General features: G+C 34.7%; 1 protein-coding gene across 10 annotated transcripts in view; it reads right to left on the reverse strand.

The window, feature by feature from the left end:
- LOC118204438 (latrophilin-like protein LAT-2) overlaps window positions 1–22,274 on the reverse strand; it is a 134,149-nt gene that overhangs the window by 18,261 nt on the left and 93,614 nt on the right. For all 10 annotated transcript variants that reach the window (XR_015043578.1, XR_015043581.1, XR_015043580.1 and 7 more), the window contains one exon: window positions 4,344–4,410. Coding sequence is in view for 6 of the 10 variants with exons in the window: in XM_085825709.1 (XP_085681835.1) it covers window positions 4,344–4,410 (67 nt within the window). In the remaining 4 variants the exon portion in view is untranslated. The remainder of the gene's footprint in view (window positions 1–4,343; window positions 4,411–22,274) is intronic.

Consider the following 22,274-nt stretch of genomic DNA (forward strand, 5'->3'; position numbering starts at 1 on the left):
TTGGTGAGGATATTAACGGCTTTTTGAAGCTTATCTCTTGCTTTGATGGGGCTAATAGAACTGCACATGATTGCGGTGTCATCCGCATAGAAAGCAAAATTAGTATCTGGGATATTTGGCATATCGTTGATGTATAGACAAAATAATATTGGCGAAAGTAAACTTCCTTGCGGAAGACCGGCCTGAATAATTTTCTTGCTGGATAAAGTATCTTTAATTTTAACCTGAAAAGTTCTGCTGTCTAGGTAGCTGAATATTGTCGTAATAAGGTCCGGAGAAAATTCATAATTTATCATTTTGACAAGGAGGCCAGCATGGCAAACCTTGTCAAAAGCCTTCTCGATGTCCAAAAATAGGGCAGCAACAGTCTCTTTCTTATTTAAATGTTGTCCGATAATTTCTGTAATTCTTATGATTTGGTGTACTGTAGAATGACCTGGTCTGAAGCCAAACTGGTAATTCTGTAGCAAGTTGTGACTTTCAATGAAGTTATTAACTCGATTTACAATAATACGTTCAAATAATTTAGCAAGAGTAGGGAGCAAGCTGATTGGTCTATAACCGCTCGTAGTTGACCCGTCTTTTCCTGGTTTTCTTATGACGATAATGGTAGCGTGTTTCCAGATACGAGGGAAATAGTTCAAATTTAAGCAGGCGTTAAAAATTTTTGTAATGAGGATTATCCCTTTCCTGTTCAGGTTCTTGATGGCTTTGTTACCAATCCCGTCATAACCGGCCGCTTTCTTTGGGTTCAAAGTATCAAGACAATCTTTTACTTGTCGGGGGGTGATGAGATTTCCTACGCTGCGACTATTAGCAGCAATGTAATCTTTTACATGGTTTTCGATGTTAACATCATTTGGGTTGAGATACTGATTTAACGTGAATTGGTCTTCGTAATCGCTAGCGAAGATGTTCGCTATATCCTCAGCTTTATGAAAAGCTTGGTTGTTATGTTTAATGGGCCAATGTTGTTCTCCTCCTTTCTGAGCGCTTTACTAATTCTCCAAACAGTAGAATCTGTGTGGGATAGGCTGTCTACAAAATCTTCCCCTGCCTCTGAGCGATACTTAATCATCATGAGCCTAAGTTCTTTATTGCATTTATTAAAATTTCTTCTATCCTGCGGATTTTGAGTTCTCTGAACAATCTTCGGAAGTCTGTTTTTCTCTTGAATTTTTAATCTGATGTTGTAGGGGAGGGTTATGTCTTCATTTTTAACAAACTGCGCATTTTTAAGGCACTCTGGATTTTAATATTTAAGTTTTGTATAGCAGTGTCTATCTCTTCTTTTGAGTTAAGATTTGCGTTAGGAGTGATGTTATTATTAATTTCATTCTGGTACTGAATCCAGTTTGTCCGAGTCTTCATGGGTGGTAATCCATGTCGTAGCCCTTAGAGGGTAAAACGAACAGGTAAATGATCGGAGGATAGATCATTGTCCACACTGAGATAAGGCTGTTGCGAAACATTAAAAGTAAGCATAATATCTAAGATATCAGAGTTGCTGCGAGTCATAGGGCAATACGTGTGCTCGGTAGGAGCAAAAATTTGTACATTATTGTTTATTATGTAGTTATATAACACAATTCCATCTTGGTTGTTTGTCCTGCAGTTCCAATTTGTATTTTTACAATTCATATCACCTGCGATGATAGTAGGATAGCCCAACCTTGCAATATAATCTAAACCCTGTGTATTGAGCGAGTTTCCGGGTGGCTTATAAATCGAAACTATGAGATATTTTACTCCTTTGCTATTCAGAATACACGCACATGCTTCTATGCTGTTAAAAATGGGTAATGCGAATTTGCAGCATTTTAGGTACCTTTTGGCAGCTATGGCGGTGCCTCCACCACGGTTATGTATTCGGTCGCTTCTAAACACATCGAAGTTTGCGATCTTTAGGGAGTTAGTCGTCCTGAGATGCGTCTCATTCAAAAAGAACGATATCTAAGCTATGCCTGTTAATGTAGTCTTTAATTTCAGTTACTTGATTTTTTATGCCATTACAGTGAAAGAACATAAATTCTGCATAGTTAATATGCCTACTGTTACATGCTAAGTTGTTTTGGATGTGATTATACACGATTGTTCACATCAAACATCTTAATGGCTTCAAGAGCCACACTTAACTTATTCATCTGGTCATCTGCTTCTTTAAATTGTAGGTACAGAGAGTATAAAGTTTTAATAAATATATTAAAACCTTCAATATCGTTTTCGTCATTATTTTGAGAGGTTTTTCCTCCTGGTTTGGGTTTATTTCTAGTTATCATCGGTGCGGCGGCGGCCGCGTACGTTTTGGAGTCGGAGCCTTTTTGGCTCTCAGTAGAGGGAGTATACTTTTTCGCTTTTTCAGTCATGGCGCTGGGTATGATTTTCTTATTTTCAAAGTGTTTGGAAGAATGTTCCATATTTCCAGGCCTCTTGGGGCAATCAAGACTACACGCTGCGTGCGAACCGTTACAAAGGACACACTGGGCTGCATGTTCTTTTTTATTTTTATATGAGCATTCGAAAGATTTATGCGATTCAGTACAGCGTACACATCGCGGTTCGTTGTGACATGCGTTCTGGGTATGCCCGTACCTTTGGCAATTAAAACATTGCGTTGGTCCGGGCCTACCTTTGTAAGATTTTATAGTAACCTTCATATCACATAAGTATTTAACTTGCCATATTTTCTTACCCTCGTCATTACGGGGGGTTTCAACATAAAAAACCTGCAGCTGTGTAGCAATACCGTCTCTCATTCTAGTGATGGGTTTGACTTTAATTATCGGTATTTTTTTAGCTTCTAACTTTTCTTTAATTTCGTCACCCTGGTAATCCGTGGTGAGTCCTTTTATGACCAATCTGTTACATTTATCTGAGTAAAACAAAAAGGTGTGATACGGAATTTCCTCCTTTTCTAATTTATCCTGCACCTTTTTATAATCGTCGGCGGAGCTTAGTTTAAGAACCATATTTTCGCCTTCTTTTTAGCATTCAAATTTTTTAATTTTTAAGTTATCTTTTAATTCTTTCCTAAAATCCTTCCAGTTAATGGTCTTAGTGATAACTAGCGGGGGAATTTTCCCAGCATACTGTCTGGGTTGAATGAAGGGATTTGCGTTAGGGGTAACCTTATCTTCTTCCAGGATATTGTCCTCTTCCATTCTGTTGCCATCTAAATTTACCTCTTGTAAGGAACTGAATTGATTTGCAGATTTTAGCAGGGCGTACGTTTCCTCGTTCGAACTGCTACGTTTCCTACCGCGTTTTGAAACGAGTGCATCCTGCCAACCGTTGTCTAATTTTTGTGAATTTTGCCTATTGTTAGTATTAGAAAATGCCTGATTTAGAACTTCTACACCATCTTTGCGATATATCATATAATGTTTCGCTTCTAATTCGGCTCGCATAGAGCAAAGACATTTTTCCTGTTCCTCTGTAATACCTGTCGATTCCTCTAGTTCTTGAAGTTTATCAGAATCTTCTTTTAGTGCATAAAACTGCGCGAATAATGCATAAAGCGATCCGGGTTCTCCTTCCTCCATGCCGAACAGCTAGTCACCGAACCCACTATGTAATACGGTAAAACATTTTGGTCAAAACAAAAGTCTCTTACCGATAGTCAAGACAAGCAGTCTCCAAGAATCACGACTAGAAGTCTTATAAGAATGCATGCAAAATATTTCACAAAATTTGGATAAATTATGGTGAACATTGCATATTTTATTTTTTCATGATTATTTTCATCACAAAATAAAATCTTTATATGGATTTATTTGTTAACTGAAGGAAACAATGTTTAATAAGAATCTTGTTAAAATATTAATAGTTGCACTTGTGCATTTATTTTTAGAATTTCAAATAAATAATTTTATAAAATCTTATCTAAAAAAATTGGTATGCTTTAAAGTTTAGTCTCTATTAGCCAAGATTTTGACTATTAAAGTGATTGTGGTTCTGATTACCGACGGCTGGTTACCTAGTCATTATTCCACTGTGGTATAGCTAGAAAAGTATTTTATTGGCCACTGAAGAATTTCCGTGTATCGCTTTTGATCTGGATGGCAGAGAAACGTTTATATGCAGTATCATGTGCAGTGCTTCATTTGTGTACTCTATATATTTCACCACTAAAGAGTTTTTCAATAATAGCAATAGACATTTTTATAAGAACGATTTAATTATTTTTTCTTCATTGCTTACTGGGAAAATTCGTTTGGTATGCGCTCAGTTTGGTGTGCGTCTAAGGATCTTAGGATTAATGACGTATACCGGGACAACACTATATTGTATTTTTTAAATAATAAAGCATATAATAGTTTTTTTTCCTTTCAAAGTATACTTACTGCTTCTCTCTGATCATTTGTTCAGGCCGCACTAAGCAAGATAGTAGTACAGTTATGAAAGGGATACCTGAAAGAGAAATGGAGAACTCGGTATTTCGTATGTATATAAAGTTTACAGCCAACAAAATACAAATATCTGATGACGCACTTTTTAAGATATGTATCATAATGTGGTTTCTTTCACGCTCTTTTACTTGAATTTTATTTTTACAAATGCCAAACATTACACTTAAGGCATCAATTAGTTCACGACTCTCCTCTACTTTTTAACAATGTCGTCATATCGAGAAAGTGCAATACAATTATTTAAATATTCAAAAATTATAAGTTGATTGGAATCACACAAAAAATTAGAAGTTGATTGGAGTCACCACTCCAATTCTGTAGAGGTGGTCTCGCAAACAGTCATGTCCGATCAGACGTCTAAATAGAGCTACCGCTGTCTTTTCTGGAAAACTGGGAATGAAAGTTATCTCTTTTCCCAGAATCCTCCAACTGTTGTCCATAGCAAGTTGAATCATATCCTGCTTAAGAATTTTCTTAAGAGTCAGGTTAACAAACAATTTAGTAGTAAGAAAAGAAAGCGGTCGATTAATGCGTTGCATTATCAAGGTTCTTTTCTTAGCCAATGTTTTTTACTTAAATAATGATGGATTTGCAAATACTGTTTGTGTATTGTTTGTTTATGGAGGCATAGAGCCTCTAGATCATGATATTGTTATATTTTTCTTTTCTGACACCAGTTGTTACGTTATTTTCTTCTTAAACGTTCGTACGGGGTTCGTGTGGATTTGGAGTGAATAACGACGACGTTTGATGAAGTATCGAAACTCACTTTATTGGCGGTATTAATCAGGACAATTCCAAAATCTCGTTTACAGTCGTCGAACTGTTATAAATACGCTGACACGTTCAGCGACACAGCCTTCACACTGTCAGGCAATAAAGGTGGAGACAGCTTCACTGCAAAGCCCCCGAGTACGGCTCTCAACTTTGCTTGGTCGTTCTCGGAACTCCATGTACTCTCGAGATTCTCCACGCGATGCACTCGAGGATACACAAGAGCATAGCTCTCGACTCAGCACAGTCTAAGACAAAACTCGACGATGCACCAATTCGCGATGCACTAAAAGACTCTCTCGATGCACTCGACGACCAACTCGGCGCTAGACTTCGAGACACTAGCTCAATGACTGACTATCAGCTCATTAGACAAAGCACACGCACACTAACTGACTGCGAACCAGCAGGGTTTGCATAGCTTTCGGCTTGTGTTCGAGAACATTCTGGGCTAAACCGGTAAGAATTCGTTCCAGAAGGCTCTCCATCTGTCCATGGTATATCGCCAATTTTGTCACCAAATGTCGTCAAATGGGCGATTTCTCGCCAAATGTGGCAACCCTTCTTTCCCTTGCCATTTTATGGCAACCCTAAAACTGCTTTGCGGGGAAGACATCTCACCGCGCCTGTACATTTCGTAACAATATAATGAAATGCCCCTTAATAAAGCAATATCATATTAATTTTCCTGCAGCTACTATTAATTCTTTCAGACGATACTCTGTTAAACACAACTATCCTTCACTTGAAGTTTGTTAAATTGTGAAAACTACTTTCTGCATCAGGGCAAGGTATTTGCCAAGCAACACCAGATAAATCTAAGCCGATCAAACGGAAACCAAAAAATCACTTAAAAGAGTCGTAAAATTTGAACATTTAACAATTATTAAATACAAAAATTTAAAAGAAAACGGATTTTACATTTCTGGACACATCTTCCGGACTGTTGGTATCTCCAGGAAAGTAAAAGAAAATTAGTCTGTGAGCTAACCAATTCAGAATATTAAAATTAATGTTTAGAAAAAATTTAAGTTATTTCCGCAGCTCGTGACCAACGAGGCAGTATTCATAACAGCAGATAACCTAACCTGAAGTTGTCTTTGGTTATGAGCAGGGAATCCTAACGAGGGTCGATGAAATTTTGAAGGGGTTCGTTAACAATCAAGTGCTCGATTGGGGGTTGATAGCCGAATGTGTACCGGCAGTTGGTGGCTTAGTCATAGATTACAAATACATACATATATATATATATATAATAAAATCAATTATCCATATATATATATATATATGGATAATTGATTTTTTACTGATAAAAAACTATGGCATGTAGTCAGGAAGAAATTATACAAATTAAATATAAAAGGAAAATACATAAAAATAATTTAATATAATTTTTAAACTAATAATATTCTTTTTTACACAGATCAATATTTTATGCAATGAGAGCAAAAAATTGTTACTGACCCACATCATTGACCTTTTTCCTCTTCTTAACTATAGAAGCAAGCTTTAGTCAAGTCAATAGTTTACTACGGTTTAAAAAGAGATAGGCTGAATTTTATTGAATGAGATGATTTAAGATTTAAGCAATTTTATTCCAATTACTAAACTATTGCATATATACATCAACTACAGTCATCATATTAATTAAAATCTAAGTTATGTGTAATTCGAATTCGTAATTTTGTTTCTGAAACTTGTTTATATTTTTTAAATTAATTAGATCATTCTTCCATATCTAGTTTGAAAAAATTTAAAGCTGCATCATAATTTTCTTCTATTAATGCTTAGCTGGAAATAGTTTTGGCAGCAGTCCCTCCAAAATAGTTTCATAAATAAATAAACTTTTCAACTTTACCAAATTAGGATATTTATCCGTAGCAATTTCAAATCGCCCAACGAAAAAAAATCGCCAAAAAATCTATTTATATTTCATTTGGACAATTGGCTCGAAAAGATTTCAGTATTTTGAGAATGAGATGGTTTAGTGTGAGACAGCATTGTCTGCAGTATGACTTACATTGGTAACACTACACACTTCGGAGTTTAATTCTTCAGTTTCAGTTAATTTACATTTGCATTTTATTAAATTATCTAAATATTCTTCACTATTAATTACTTCCCTTTCAATACCATTTTCATCCGTGAAGTTCAATATTTCATCATCAGTTACTTTCATGTTAATAATTTTTTCAATTAATTGTTACAAACGAATTTTCAGAACTTAATTTATCAATGCCCATCAACAATGAAAACGAAACTTGCTCCCCCCCGTCACGTATCCAGAATGAAGGGGATCGGACAAATTTTAATTAAACCAATACGAAGAGACGATGACGGCCGATGCACCATGTCGCAAAATTCAGTTTACTATTAATCGAAAATATTACCTTGTGATTCAGGCTATTTTTAAAATTCTAAGTTTCAAAGTTGTAATCCATCCACTGTAGATAACTTACTATACAAATCTAAAGGAAAATTATTAAATATTAAACATAATTATTGAAGTCAAACATCGAACACTGCGATTACCTCTTGGGATTTCAAAAGTTTTATCAAATTCGAATTTTTCTCTGTTTGACCAACACCCTTTAGAACTTAACTTATCCAAAGTGTGCTGGTGTGACACGCGGATCAGTGGCGAGCAGCACAGGGAAGAAGGGCGAACCTCTTCCCAAGCGGTCACGGACACTTAGCCGACAACCACTTAGCCGACATGACACTTAACCGACACCAGTTAGCTGACATGACATTTAGCAGACATGGACACTTAGCCGACATGGACACTTAACCGACAGGACATTTAGCCGACAAGGACAGTTAGCTGAAAGACATTTAGCCGACAAGGACACTTATCCGACAGGACATTTAGCTGACACAGTTAGCCGACAAGGACGCTTAGCCAACACAGACAGTTACCGGACAGGACATTAAAGCCGACAATGAGACTCGCTCTTCCCACTTCTACTACTTTCACATTTCATTAATAATTTGCTCAAAATCGTTTCGCTCCTCCCACTAAAGAAATTTCGTTTCCTATTTTGAAAGCAGAGTGATTCGCACTACTCCTCGCCACACTGAAACTCCTTTTTTTTTTTTTTTTTTCTGAATTTCTATTTACACCCTCAGAATGCTATTCACACGTTAGGCATCGTATTTTTATCAACTTGGGTAAGGGCTCCGGCGCAGCGAGCTTCGCCGCCGAGCCCATGGAATGTGCTGTTGTAAAAAAAAAAAAAAAAAAAAAAAGATAATAAAAGTCTCACGCCCGCTCCGGAGCCTGAACTGAACCTAAGAACGAAAAGCTCCCCCAATTTTCTGCCCAAGACTGGAGTTGAAATGGAGCGATCTAAGAGGCCTTTTTGCCAATAGCGGTGTAAAGAATTATGTAGGAGTCTTGACTAGTGATAACATAACCTTAATTTTCCACTCGTCACGTCATAGAGATGGAGCCAGAGTCGCGTATACGTAACTTAAAAACGGAACGATTTATTTGAATTTTTAAATGCCAGTAGATGGTGCTAAATGGTAACGGTTTTTACATGGTTTAAGTCATGTGGCTTTTGACCTTCATGTATGAGCATCAGTTTCTGTTCTGTGCTTCTGGTTTTGATAGATTTATTGGTATCAACAAACTGGGTATCACAGCTCTTTAAGTTTTAAATGGATACCGACGTGTTTGTTTATTTCGTTAAGATCCCCCCCCCACTGTCTTCTTTTTTATTCTTTGCGTTTTTAGTTCTTAGAATGCGGGGAAATAATTTGCATAATTTTTATTTAGGGAAGAAAAATGATTGTGTATACTATATAGGTATATATATATATATAGAGAGAGAGAGAGAAGAAAGATGATGATTGTGATTGATATATATGCACATATACTAGAGTTTATATATTTTGTCTACTGACACACTTTGTTCTATATTGTTCTGTTTTTCGTAACCTTTGTAATAGGGCAACTCTTCCTTCTGCTATTTTTATGCTAGGAATAAGCAATTCATCTCATGTTTGTGAAATTAAAAATCTTGGAATTAAATGCGTAGTTCTGTGACATCATTTTTACTGACTAAGCTTCTCGCTTTTAAAACGTTACTTAGAATGGTTTAAGTTTGGCTGTAAAAAAGCTGGTTCATCACAGAAAGTTGATGCTCCTGTGACTATTGTGTCAAATGAATCTTCTGAACTATCAGAAATGGGCTTTGACAACATCTTACTTACATTTGTTGAGAAATTCCAGAAAAAGAAGACTGCAGCGGAAAAACTCAAGCTTGCACTGTGCTTAGTTGAAGCAAGGCCAACTTATACTCAAGGCCCGGTCACGGACACTTAGCCAACAACCACTTAGCCGACGGGACACTTAACCGACAAGACATTTAGCCGACAGGGACACTTAGCCGACAGGACATTTAGCCGACAGGGACACTTAGTCGACAGGACGTTTAGCCGACAAGGACAGTTAGCCGATAGGACATTTAGCCGACACGGACACTTAGCCGACAGGACAGTTAGCCGATATGATATTAAGCCGACAATGAGTCTTGCGCTTCTCAATAGTTTTAATTTTCTAATACTTTCACATTTCATTACTACTTTGCGCAACACATCACACTAAATTCATTCCCGTATAAAGTCGTTTCGCTCCTCCCACTAATGAAATTTCCTTTCCCTGTCAGGAAGTAGAGTGATTCGCCCTACTCCTCGCCACACTGGAACTACTTTTTTATCTAAAATGCTATTTACATCCTATACAATTACAGGTTAGGCATCGCATTTTTATTAATATGGAATAGTACGCCGGCACGGGAATTCGTACCTCGTGGCCTGTGGCCAGAAGCATGAAGGTAGGAAAGGAAGGAGGGGCTAACCCGGCGCTAGAAGTGAAGCACTGCTTTGAAGCTTGGGTCACCAGATGGGGTGTTCTTTGTTTACATTCAGAAGCTCGCTTGACAGGATTCTGATAGTATTTCGACACACGACAGTTCCATACAAATCGAAAAGGGGACACTTTCGCATGAAAGAAACATTCATAGTTGTGATGGATAATAGCAATTTGTATAGTTTAGTGACATTTACGCAAAAATCACATCTTGGTTATTTTTTGATAACTAACAACAGCGATTTTGATTATGAATTTGTTTTATAAAATTCCAAGCTGTTGAACTACAAAAATATAGATTTTAAAAAAAATGTTATGCTTAAAGAATGAAAAATACTTACGATACATTTAAAATTGTATACGTCTTTCGATACTCTTGATACAGTATTCGCTACTTTTATTTTATTTTATTTTCCAAACGCCAAAATGTTTTAAATAAAACAAATTTTTTTCACATCCATATATTATTTAACATGTACATTTAAAAAATTTTTAGAGGAGAGGCTTTACTGCTGCCCATTTTAAACTCATCATTTTAATTTTATGTACCTGAAAAATAATCACTTTGGGCTTACACGTTTTACTTATTTGGGTTAATTAAAAATAAAATTACCATCAAATGCTGCAATCCTCGTAAAAATTAATAAATATACACACAGATATGCCAATAAGTTAGCTTCCCTTGATTTGGAACAACACATTTGTGTAAAATTATGTACAGTTTTACGCAAATGTGTGGAACAGAAGAGGGATACATTTGCGAATTTGGCGTGCCATGTAATTTGGCGTACCAAGTACTATGTGCGGTGAAGATGATGTGACCATGCGAACGTGCTACATCATCAAGACAGCTTATTAAGAATTTGAAAATAGGGTAATCGACGGAGGTGAAAACATTTGTATATCCTGCCAGAGGAAGTCCGATCATGAATGGTCCTCTTACTGATTCCAGATTGTTAAATGTTTCCCACGCAAGTCTTTTTTTCTCGGAAATTCGACTTTTATGCTGGCTTCTTAACGTACGCAGGTCATTAAATTATTTATAAATGTATTTGAAATGAAGAATTTATTCACTTATAAACAACTGTGAAAGTACTGTGAAGAAATCTAATTATTAAATGTATCTAATTTATAATGATTATAAATGTTATCTAAATATATAATAACCTTAATATTGAATTGTAAACATAAATATTGAAATAACCTTAATAGTGAATTGACAAATACGTTATAAAACTATTTAAAGAAGAATTGTTCGAAATGGAAAGCAATCAGTTAAAAGGTATTGTAAAGCAAATGCTATGAGATGCGCACTTAAGAACGTAATAAAGAGTTTTGGAATATGTATTGTTGAAATGAAGGGTTAAAAAAAAAGTCTCATAAGTATAATTAAAAGAATTATTCCCCTTACATTTTATAATAACTCAGTTACAAGTTTTATATAATAATAATAAAAAAAAAAAAACTTTCAGAAATGTTCAGAAAAAGTCAAGTACTATTTAAAGTATTTCGCTAATTCCTAATAATTCTCTAATTTAAAATGAACCGAATAGAGCATTAATTATAAATTGACTTACATTTTTCGACTTAAAAGTTGCCTCAGAAGCCAAAAAATCATGTCATGTTTAAGAAAGTATTTTAGGAAGAAGCTCTATAAATAGAAAAGAAATAATGCATACTAATTCAGAAGTCAAACAACAAAAATCAGCGTTAATTCACAAAATTTTCACAGGACTAGTTTCGATGGTTTTACCGAACCATCATCTTCAGCTGCAAAACCGCAAATGAACAAGATAGGAAATAATGTTTAGATAAGATAAGAAAGCCTGGACAAGAATAAGCAAGTGGCGCCATCTGTTGGCGAAACCAGAACTAAAACATAATTTCTCTAAAAGCCGAAGGCAAATTTGGATTGGAATTAGGATCGTTAACTAGAACAGAAAGATTTTTATGAATGTGAAATGCCTCTAGAAAATCCAGTTCTCCAATGGAAGATGTTTTTTGAATAATTTTGGCAGCAGAAAAATTGAAAGTGTGATTTTCGGACCAACAATGTTGAGCAACAGAAGACTTCTGTGTTTCCTTTTTTCTAACATATGCCTCATGTTCTTTGACGCGAAATTTTAAGGCTCTCTTAGTTTGGCCAATGTAAATTAAACCGCACTGGCAAGGAATCCTATAAATACCCCAGGAATTCATATCCGGAATGGGGTCCTTGAGTATAGAAGTTGGAATTTTATTGATGGGAGAGTAAACAACCCGAAAGTTAAATTTCTGCAAAATATGTGCAACTTTATAGCTAATTGATGGAAAGAAGGGAATGACAACAGAATTTTTATAATCTCCTAAAATAAGAGTGTGGCTTTTAGTGTGTTGAGATGAGAATTTTTTAACTGCTTGATTAATAATGTTGGGTGAAAAGCCCCTGTCAATAGCTATTGCTTTTAAATAATTTAGTTCTTCATCAAGGGCTAGTTTGGAGGAGCAAACTTGAAGAGCACGGAAAACATAGGAATAAAATGAAGCTAACTTTTGTTTAGTCGGATGACATGATTTAAAGTGTGGTGGAAGGCAAACCGATGAAGGTTTACGGTAAACTGTAGTACTGAAGTTGGATGTGTTACGTGTGACCAGAATGTCGAGAAACGGAAGAGAATTGCAAGTCTCAAGTTCAAAAGTGAACTGAATAGCAGGATCAATAGAATTCATTGTTGAAAGAACTCTATTTAAATCATCTTTATTACCTTCAAACAGGGTAAAAGTATCGTCTACGTAGCGGAACCATGCCGGGAAGTTTAAAGTTTCTAACAATTTTGATTCATAATAATGCATGTAGATATCAGCCAGGATGGGACTGAGGGGCTTCCCATGGCTAATCCCTCAGTTTGCTTGTAATATTTATTTTGGAAAACAAAATGTGTTTGTTTCAAACAGAGTTGAGTGAGAGAAATTAGCTCCTCAATATCGATGCAAGAGAAATGAAATTCGCGAAGTCTGGTTTCTAGACATCTTAATGCAGCCTCCAGTGGGACATTGGTGAATAATGATTTTACATCAAAAGAAACCATGAGTAAATTACGAGGAGAAATGTTTTTAACCTTTTTTACAAACTCTATTGAATTTTTTATGGTGTAAATGTTATTGTCTAATAGAGTGGAAAATCTAGAAACTAAATATTTAGCTAATGGATACGAGGCAGTACCTAAATTTGATACAATAGGGCGGAAAGGAATACCACTTTTATGAATTTTGGGAAGAGCATATAATCTGGCACAATTCGCAACAGATGGGATAAGCGAATGTTTTAAGTTGCTTGAAATGATTTGTGAAGATTTGATCGCAGTTTTTATTTTGGATAAGTCTGAAGGTGAATGATCTTTAGGGATCGGATTATATGGTCCTTCGTTTAAGAGTTTAGTGACACCATCGATGTAAGTGTTCTTATCCATGACGACTATCTGGCCACATTTGTCGGCCTTTGATATGACAATATCCGGGTTAGAATGAATCTCGCGCATTGTAGCTCTTTCTCTCGCAGTTAGATCTGGTTTCAAATGTTTATTATTGAATTTCACATTATGAGCGATAAGATGCCTAATCATTTCTTTCTGTGAATCTGAAACTTTACTGAACTTGAAAGCTTTTTCGATAGGAGCCAAAATCTTTGGAATCGAGGGTTTACAGGTTTGTGAGAAGTTAAAATTATATTTTAGAATTCTCTCTTGTTCTTCTGAAAGACTAACATTAGAAATATTAACTATTGGCTTGATGTTTACAATGGGAAGATTTTTTGAACTACTTGAACTGGAAGACTGAAAAAGAAGTTTTTCGAATTTAACTGCAAGGGTGTTTTTATGACGGTTAACTGCATTCTCCGTTCTAGACCAAGACTTTTGTTCAAAGGCAGTGAATTTTGGATATGTTTTAGCGAGTTCCAGATGAAGCTTATAGAGTTCATGTTCAATTTTGGACAATTGTTGACGTGTATCCCTTATCACGGACCGAAGTAAGGCAAGTTTGCAATTTAACAGAATTCTTGAAACGCGACTCGAAGGTTTTTGATTACATTTGATTTGAATAAAATTGGGGATCAATTTTTTACATTTACATTTAAGTAAAAAGTCAAGATGATTCAGGAATTTTTGCCGTTTCAGGCGTAATTTAGTGAAACGATTAACGGATGAAGGCATGATAAACAATGCAGAAAATCAAACTAAATTAACTGAGCAATAATAAAGTACACACAAAATAGCAGAAAAATCCCTCACTGAAATGAATATAAAACAAAATGTTTGTAAGCAAAATGCATGAAATCAGACAAGCAAAGCACAATATCCAAATGTACAAAACATAAACATAACTTGAAAATTGTAAAAATGTACTCACCGAAACTCCTACAATCACAAAATGGCGGCCACACCACGTGCAAAAAAGAAAGCAAAATGTAAACCTGTTTGGGGCTTCTATAATTAAGACACAATAACACGCCGAATAAATACTAATTCAGAAGTCAAACAACAAAAATCAGCGTTAATTCACAAAATTTTCACAGGACTAGTTTCGATGGTTTTACCGAACCATCATCTTCAGCTTTAAAACCGCAAATGAACAAGATAGGAAATAATGTTTAGATAAGATAAGAAAGCCTGGACAAGAATAAGCAAGTGGCGCCATCTGTTGGCGAAACCAGAACTAAAACATAATTTCTCTAAAAGCCGAAGGCAAATTTGGATTGGAATTAGGATCGTTAACTAGAACAGAAAGATTTTTATGAATGTGAAATGCCTCTAGAAAATCCAGTCTCCAATGGAAGATGTTTTTTGAATAATTTTGGCAGCAGAAAAATTGAAAGTGTGATTTTCGGACCAACAATGTTGAGCAACAGAAGACTTCTGTGTTTCCTTTTTTCTAACATATGCCTCATGTTCTTTGACGCGAAATTTTAAGGCTCTCTTAGTTTGGCCAATGTAAATTAAACCGCACTGGCAAGGAATCCTATAAATACCCCAGGAATTCATATCCGGAATGGGGTCCTTGAGTATAGAAGTTGGAATTTTATTGATGGGAGAGTAAACAACCCGAAAGTTAAATTTCTGCAAAATATGTGCAACTTTATAGCTAATTGATGGAAAGAAGGGAATGACAACAGAATTGTTATAATCTCCTAAAATAAGAGTGTGGCTTTTAGTGTGTTGAGATGAGAATTTTTTAACTGCTTGATTAATAATGTTGGGTGAAAAGCCCCTGTCAATAGCTATTGCTTTTAAATAATTTAGTTCTTCATGAAGGGCTAGTTTGGAGGAGTAAACTTGAAGAGCACGGAAAACATAGGAATAAAATGAAGCTAACTTTTGTTTAGTCGGATGACATGATTTAAAGTGTGGTGGAAGGCAAACCGATGAAGGTTTACGGTAAACTGTAGTACTGAAGTTGGATGTGTTACGTGTGACCAGAATGTCGAGAAACGGAAGAGAATTGCAAGTCTCAAGTTCAAAAGTGAACTGAATAGCAGGATCAATAGAATTCATTGTTGAAAGAACTCTATTTAAATCATCTTTATTACCTTCAAACAGGGTAAAAGTATCGTCTACGTAGCGGAACCATGCCGACAAAGGTGGCCAGATAGTCGTCATGGATAAGAACACTTACATCGATGGTGTCACTAAACTCTTAAATGAAGGACCATATAATCCGATCCCTAAAGATCCTTCACCTTCGGACTTATCCAAAATAAAAACTGCGATCAAATCTTCGCAAATCATTTCAAGCAACTTAAAACATTCGCTTATCCCATCTGTTGCGAATTGTGCCAGATTATATGCTCTTCCCTAAATTCATAAAAGTGGTATTCCTTTCCGCCCTATTGTATCAAATTTAGGTACTGCCTCGTATCCATTAGCTAAATATTTAGTTTCTAGATTTTCCACTCTATTAGACAATAACATTTACACCATAAAAAATTCAATAGAGTTTGTAAAAAAGGTTAAAAACATTTCTCCTCGTAATTTACTCATGGTTTCTTTTGATGTAAAATCATTATTCACCAATGTCCCACTGGAGGGTGCATTAAGATGTCTAGAAACCAGACTTCGCGAATTTCATTTCTCTTGCATCGATATTGAGGAGCTAATTTCTCTCACTCAACTCTGTTTGAAACAAACACATTTTGTTTTCCAAAATAAATATTACAAGCAAACTGAGGGATTAGCCATGGGAAGCCCCTCAGTCCCATCCTGGCTGATATCTACATGCATTATTATGAATCAAAATTGTTTGAAACTTTAAACTTCCCGGCATGGTTCCGCTACGTAGACGATACTTTTACCCTGTTTGAAGGTAATAAAGATGATTTAAATAGAGTTCTTTCAACAATGAATTCTATTGATCCTGCTATTCAGTTCACTTTTGAACTTGAGACTTGCAATTCTCTTCCGTTTCTCGACATTCTGGTCACACGTAACACATCCAACTTCAGTACTACAGTTTACCGTAAACCTTCATCGGTTTGCCTTCCACCACACTTTAAATCATGTCATCCGACTAAGCAAAAGTTAGCTTCATTTTATTCCTATGTTTTCCGTGCTCTTCAAGTTTGCTCCTCCAAACTAGCCCTTGATGAAGAACTAAATTATTTAAAAGCAATAGCTATTGACAGGGACTTTTCACCCAACATTATTAATCAAGCAGTTAAAAAATTCTCATCTCAACACACTAAAAGCCACACTCTTATTTTAGGAGATTATAAAAATTCTGTTGTCATTCCCTTCTTTCCATCAATTAGCTATAAAGTTGCACATATTTTGCAGAAATTTAACTTTCGGGTTGTTTACTCTCCCATCAATAAAATTCCAACTTCTATACCCATTCCGGATATGAATTCCTGGAGTATTTATAGGATTCCTTGCCAGTGCGGTTTAATTTACATTGGCCAAACTAAGAGAGCCTTAAAATTTTGCGTCAAAGAACATGAGACATATGTTAGAAAAAAGGAAACACAGAAGTCTTCTGTTGCTCAACATTGTTGGTCCAAAAATCACACTTTCAATTTTTCTGCTGCCAAAATTATTCAAAAAACATCTTCCATTGGAGAACTGGATTTTCTAGAGGCATTTCACATTCATAAAAATCTTTCTGTTCTAGTTAACGAACCTAATTCCAATCCAAATTTGCCTTCCGCTTTTAGAGAAATTATGTTTTAGTTCTGGTTTCGCCAACAGATGGCGCCACTTGCTTATTCTTGTCCAGGCTTTCTTATCTTATCTAAACATTACTTCCTATCTTGTTCATTTGCGGTTTTGCAGCTGAAGATGATGGTTCGGTAAAACCATCGAAACTAGTCCTGTGAAAATTTTGTGAATTAAAGCTGATTTTTGTTGTTTGACTTCTGAATTAGTATTTATTCGGCGTGTTATTGTGTCTTAAATAATGCATAATTTTAGTGTTAATAATACAATAAACTTTGATCTTAATTTTTGTACGTTAACCAAATAAAATCGAATTACCTTAATTTTTTTTCCTAATGTAATTAACGAAAACTTGTGAAAATATTTCATTCAAATTAAACCATTTTGAGAAAACTGTCCTGTGAAAAGTACAGCATTTAAGGTACTTACGTATTATCGCAACCAGGTTGGCGCTATTTGTAGGTTTGAGTAAAAAGTATGAATAGAAAGAAAATGTACATTTATTAATTACAGATAATTTTTAATACAGCTTTTTATATTATTTTGTTTTAAGATATAAAATAGCAATTAAACCCTTCTGGTTTCGAATTTGAATAAGTTGCAGAATTATTTTTTCGGCGGAAATCTTTTGGCTATTGCTTTTAGCACTGATTGAAAACCGTATTCGCCATAACCATGTACACGTCGACTTATTTTTACTTAAAAAAACATCCCAGAATTGCACAAAAATGGCATTGCGCACACTCTTGACTTTATCCATGTACACTGCTATTTTCTCATAAATTACAAAAATTTGCACGAAAATGCAGGAAAATTTTGTAAATCTCCACATGCTCTTTTTACAAAACTACGTATAACACGTAGGGTTGTCGTAAGTAGGGTCGTCAAATTTGGCAATTTATGCGAATTTTGGCCTGGTTGCGTTAATACGCAAGTACCGCATTTAATTCCGTTCAGAATGAAATGTTGTTTAAAAATATGTTGTTTTCATATACTTAGGACCCTGAAGTGTAGAAAAAGAAAATATATACATTTATATGTATATTTACGTCATAATTACAAAATATTTACATCCCCGAACGCGTCAAATCCCATTCTCAATGGTAAATGACCCAATGTTTTGGTCACCACGTAGGGATCGCCGGTGCTTCAGAGCAGGGTACGGGAGAAACTAGTTTAGGGCTACTCCATCTTACTTCCTACCTCCATGGCCAGAAGTAGATTTGGTTTATGTAATTACTTCAAAGCCAGAGGGCTATCTGCCTAATGGGAGGGATACCTTCGTGGAGGACTTTCTAAGGAAAACTGGCTCGTATTCATGTTACACATGGGGAAAACACCTATGCAGCCTGTCCGTTCGCGGGATTCGAAATTCGGACCGAACTGCCAGTGTTCAGTGACTTTACCGCTTGGCTGCTGCTGGGCCTAACAGAAATAGAGTGACCTTAACATATAACCAGTCTCTTCCAATAAAATTGCCTTTTTAGGCTAGAACTTTATAAATGCATTCAGGAAAATGGACACCAAAAATTTCTCTAATACCATGTAGCTACAACAGAAACAAGAAAGAGAAGGAACGAAAGAGAAAAAAAAAGTAAAATTTAATAAAAAGTGAAATGAAAATTTATACATTTTTAAGAGATACTGAGAAAGTTACGTTTTATGAGAAAAACATGATACAATATAACATATTATATTGAAAATTACACATCGCGACTTTCAAAACAGAGTACATACTATTATCTTGCTACATGACTGATCTAGTTAAATCTAGTTTTGATAGATGGCACCACATTACGATGACTTTTCAAGATGTCTCGCTTTGCTCCGTCCTGCTCGGTGCTCCTACTTCTACAGATACCACCGATTTCTCTTCAAAGATTTTCATATCAGCAACGTTGTCGATATATGAAGAGTGAAAAGTGTAGTTTTTGAGAATAGAATTCAGTTATGAATGAAACCTTAAAGAATATTTTACTTTATTATTAAGGCTTTTTTAAATTAAACATAATACACCAGTTTAATGCTATAAACATTAACCTAAGAGTATTTTAACGAGAGGCGTGGTCAATTAAATGTTACAGAATTTTTATCTCAAGTATGGTGGCATGAACAGTCCATTATAGAGGTCAATAATTTATACCTTTGCTTGTCTTGATGCACTTTTTTTTAATTGTTTCTAATAACAAAATAATATATATTTCGAAACTAACCCTTCATCACCATATGGTTCTATAAAAAAGTATAATTCAAGAAAAACAATAATTTTTATTACATTATTGAGATATTTCATGACGAGAAAGGAAATTTCATTAGTGGGAGGAGACAAACTATTTTGTAAGGGAAAAAATGTAACATGATGTATTGTGTGGTGGTGTATTTAATTATGGCAAAGCACACGAGGGCTATCTGCCTAAAGGGAGGGATGCCTTTCGTGAAGGACTTTCTAAGGAAAACTGGCTCGTATACACGTTACACATGGGGAAAACCACGAAAGCGCCCATGCAGCCAGCCGAGGCCATCGAGATAGATAAGGCCTGCGCTCTGAATCGAAACTGGCTTGTGACGTCACGGTTAAGGGACCCTCAGCAAACTTTTTGTTAGCTTTTATAAGTTGTAATTTTTTATTCATTATGTTTTAAGAAATGAATTTATGTTTACTTTTGACATCTGAAGCAAAATAATGACCCTTGTAATAATTACTAACACTAGTAATATAAAAATTGTCAGCAAAATTTATGATTATTTATTTTAATTGGAAACTAATTTTATATGAAATAACTGTCCTCAGGGGTTAAAAGCAGGACAATTATTTCATTACATAATATGTAGAATATCAAATGCAGAGTAAATTTGATTCTTGACAGAGTACTGTGTTCTTAAATTTAAATATCAATGTTTTTTGCAAATCATTAAATATCATTTTATCATGATGAAACTTAAATGCATATATTTAGCTAATATAGCTTCTGTTCACTTTTATGTATGTTATTATTATGCAATCAGTTTGTTTAAAATTTGTTGTGCAATATAAATCTTTTTGAGAATGATAGAAAAGTTTCTGAAGTAATGTATGTAAGATTCATATTAAGGTAATTAAACTGCGAAAATGCAAAATGAAATTTTTAAAATGTACAGTTTTTGAAGAAGCAGTAGTAATTGAATTCATATGTAGACATACTTGTTTTCATTGTATTTAAATTCAATGCAATTTTAAAAACAATTTTTTCTAATTATCTTTTAAATTACAATCTTTAATTTGAGTACGTGGCACCACCAAAAGCTATGTAAGGTAAGTTAAAAAAATTGCTTACATTATACAGAAAAGTTTTGAACATGATGTTAGGATTTATATTTTCTTTTCACGTGGATATTAATAGAAAAGATATTTTCAGAACAGACGTAACGCTTATAGTTAAATAGGTATAATGTAAATATTTGCAAGAAATTTCAGTTTCTAAAAATTTTTTAAGTATTACAAATATTTTTAAAATATTTTCAAAAAAATTGTGTATAAGTTTATTTAAAAAACTTTTTTCCTGTCTTATTTGGAATTTTAGTATTGATAATCTTCAGAGCTATGTAATAAACATTATCTCAATTTAACTACAGATTCTGTCGAATAATTATGTAGCATTAAGAGGAAAACATAAATTGTTATACAGATTAACATACAATATGTAAGTAAGAAATATTTTAAGAATAGACTATTTAGTAATTTATTACATTCAGAAAAATTTTCGGAATGATATAAGGCATTTAAATGTTAGTCTAAATATTAAGTAGTCTCTTGCATTCGTTTGATGTTTTATAATCCTGCTACATTAATATGATAGATATAAAAATATGCAATAATTATAGAATGAGAGATAATATGTGTTCCCACTGGCAAACATTTTATTAAAGTAGTGGGTGAAACAAAAAAATTTGATGCGGTGGTGAGAATCAACGAGAGACACAAAGACAGTGCAGAAAAATCAAAGTAAAAATTTTTGCTACTTGAATTTTAAAACCAATTTTTCCTTCAAAGAAATGATTTGCTTTTAAAAGCACCACACCATTCTCAAATAATTTTGTTTTGAAAATAAATACCAACAAAAGAAAATGAAAATATTTCATATTCGTATAAGCTTTGTAAAACATTATATTGTCGCTTGTAATTTTGTTTTAGACTGATTTTATAGTATGAGATACCAATTTCATAGAATAGGTTTAACGGGTGTTTAGCAGGGAAGCTAAACTGAGCGAAGACCGGTCCCCTAGCAGTGACGTAGTAACTCAGCGCGCAGGCCTTATCTATCTCAATGGTGACGAGCCAGCCCGTTCGCGGGATTCGAGCCTCAGACCGAACTACCAGTGTTCAGCGTCTTTACCGCTCGGCCGCTGGTGGGCCCATGATGTATTGAGTAAAGTAGTAATCAAACGTAAAAGTATTAAAAATTTAAAAGCATTTGGAAGAGCAAGATTGGAAAATTAATATCATTAAGTAAACAAGAAAAAATTATAAATAATGTAAAAGTGTTTCAAAGGAACCCAGTTAATTAAATGAAGAACCTTTACGGATAATTTTTGAAGATACCAAATGCAATTAATTGACCGCCGTACTTAGCTAAAAAAATTCTTTTTTCCTTTCGAAATTAATCTCATATTCCCTGAAGAGAAATTTCAGCGCTTTTTCAATTTAGTCAATATACACCAAAGAGCACGATACATATCAAACCATGCTAAATTATCCCAATGATTAAAAGCACATATGAGATCTTTAAGAATCGAAAAATGAACTTTACTGATAAGTGGAAAAAATAACTTAAATGTTGAACTTATGGAGAAGTCGAGAAATTTTGTAATTGATAGTAAGTTTAAATAGTAATTATTGGGTACATGTGAGTTAAACGTCACTGTCGGCTTATTATCCTGTTGACTAATGTCTCGATAGTTAAGTGTCCCGTAGCTTGGCTAAAAGTCCTGACGGCTAACTCTCTGTGTCGACCAAATGTCCTATCGGCTAAGCGTCCTTATCGGCTAAATGTC

The sequence above is a fragment of the Stegodyphus dumicola genome, chromosome 10, assembly GCF_044657685.1.
Source record: "Stegodyphus dumicola isolate Sdum_Otavi_A_Nest chromosome 10, ASM4465768v1".
Lineage (NCBI taxonomy): Eukaryota > Metazoa > Arthropoda > Arachnida > Araneae > Eresidae > Stegodyphus > Stegodyphus dumicola.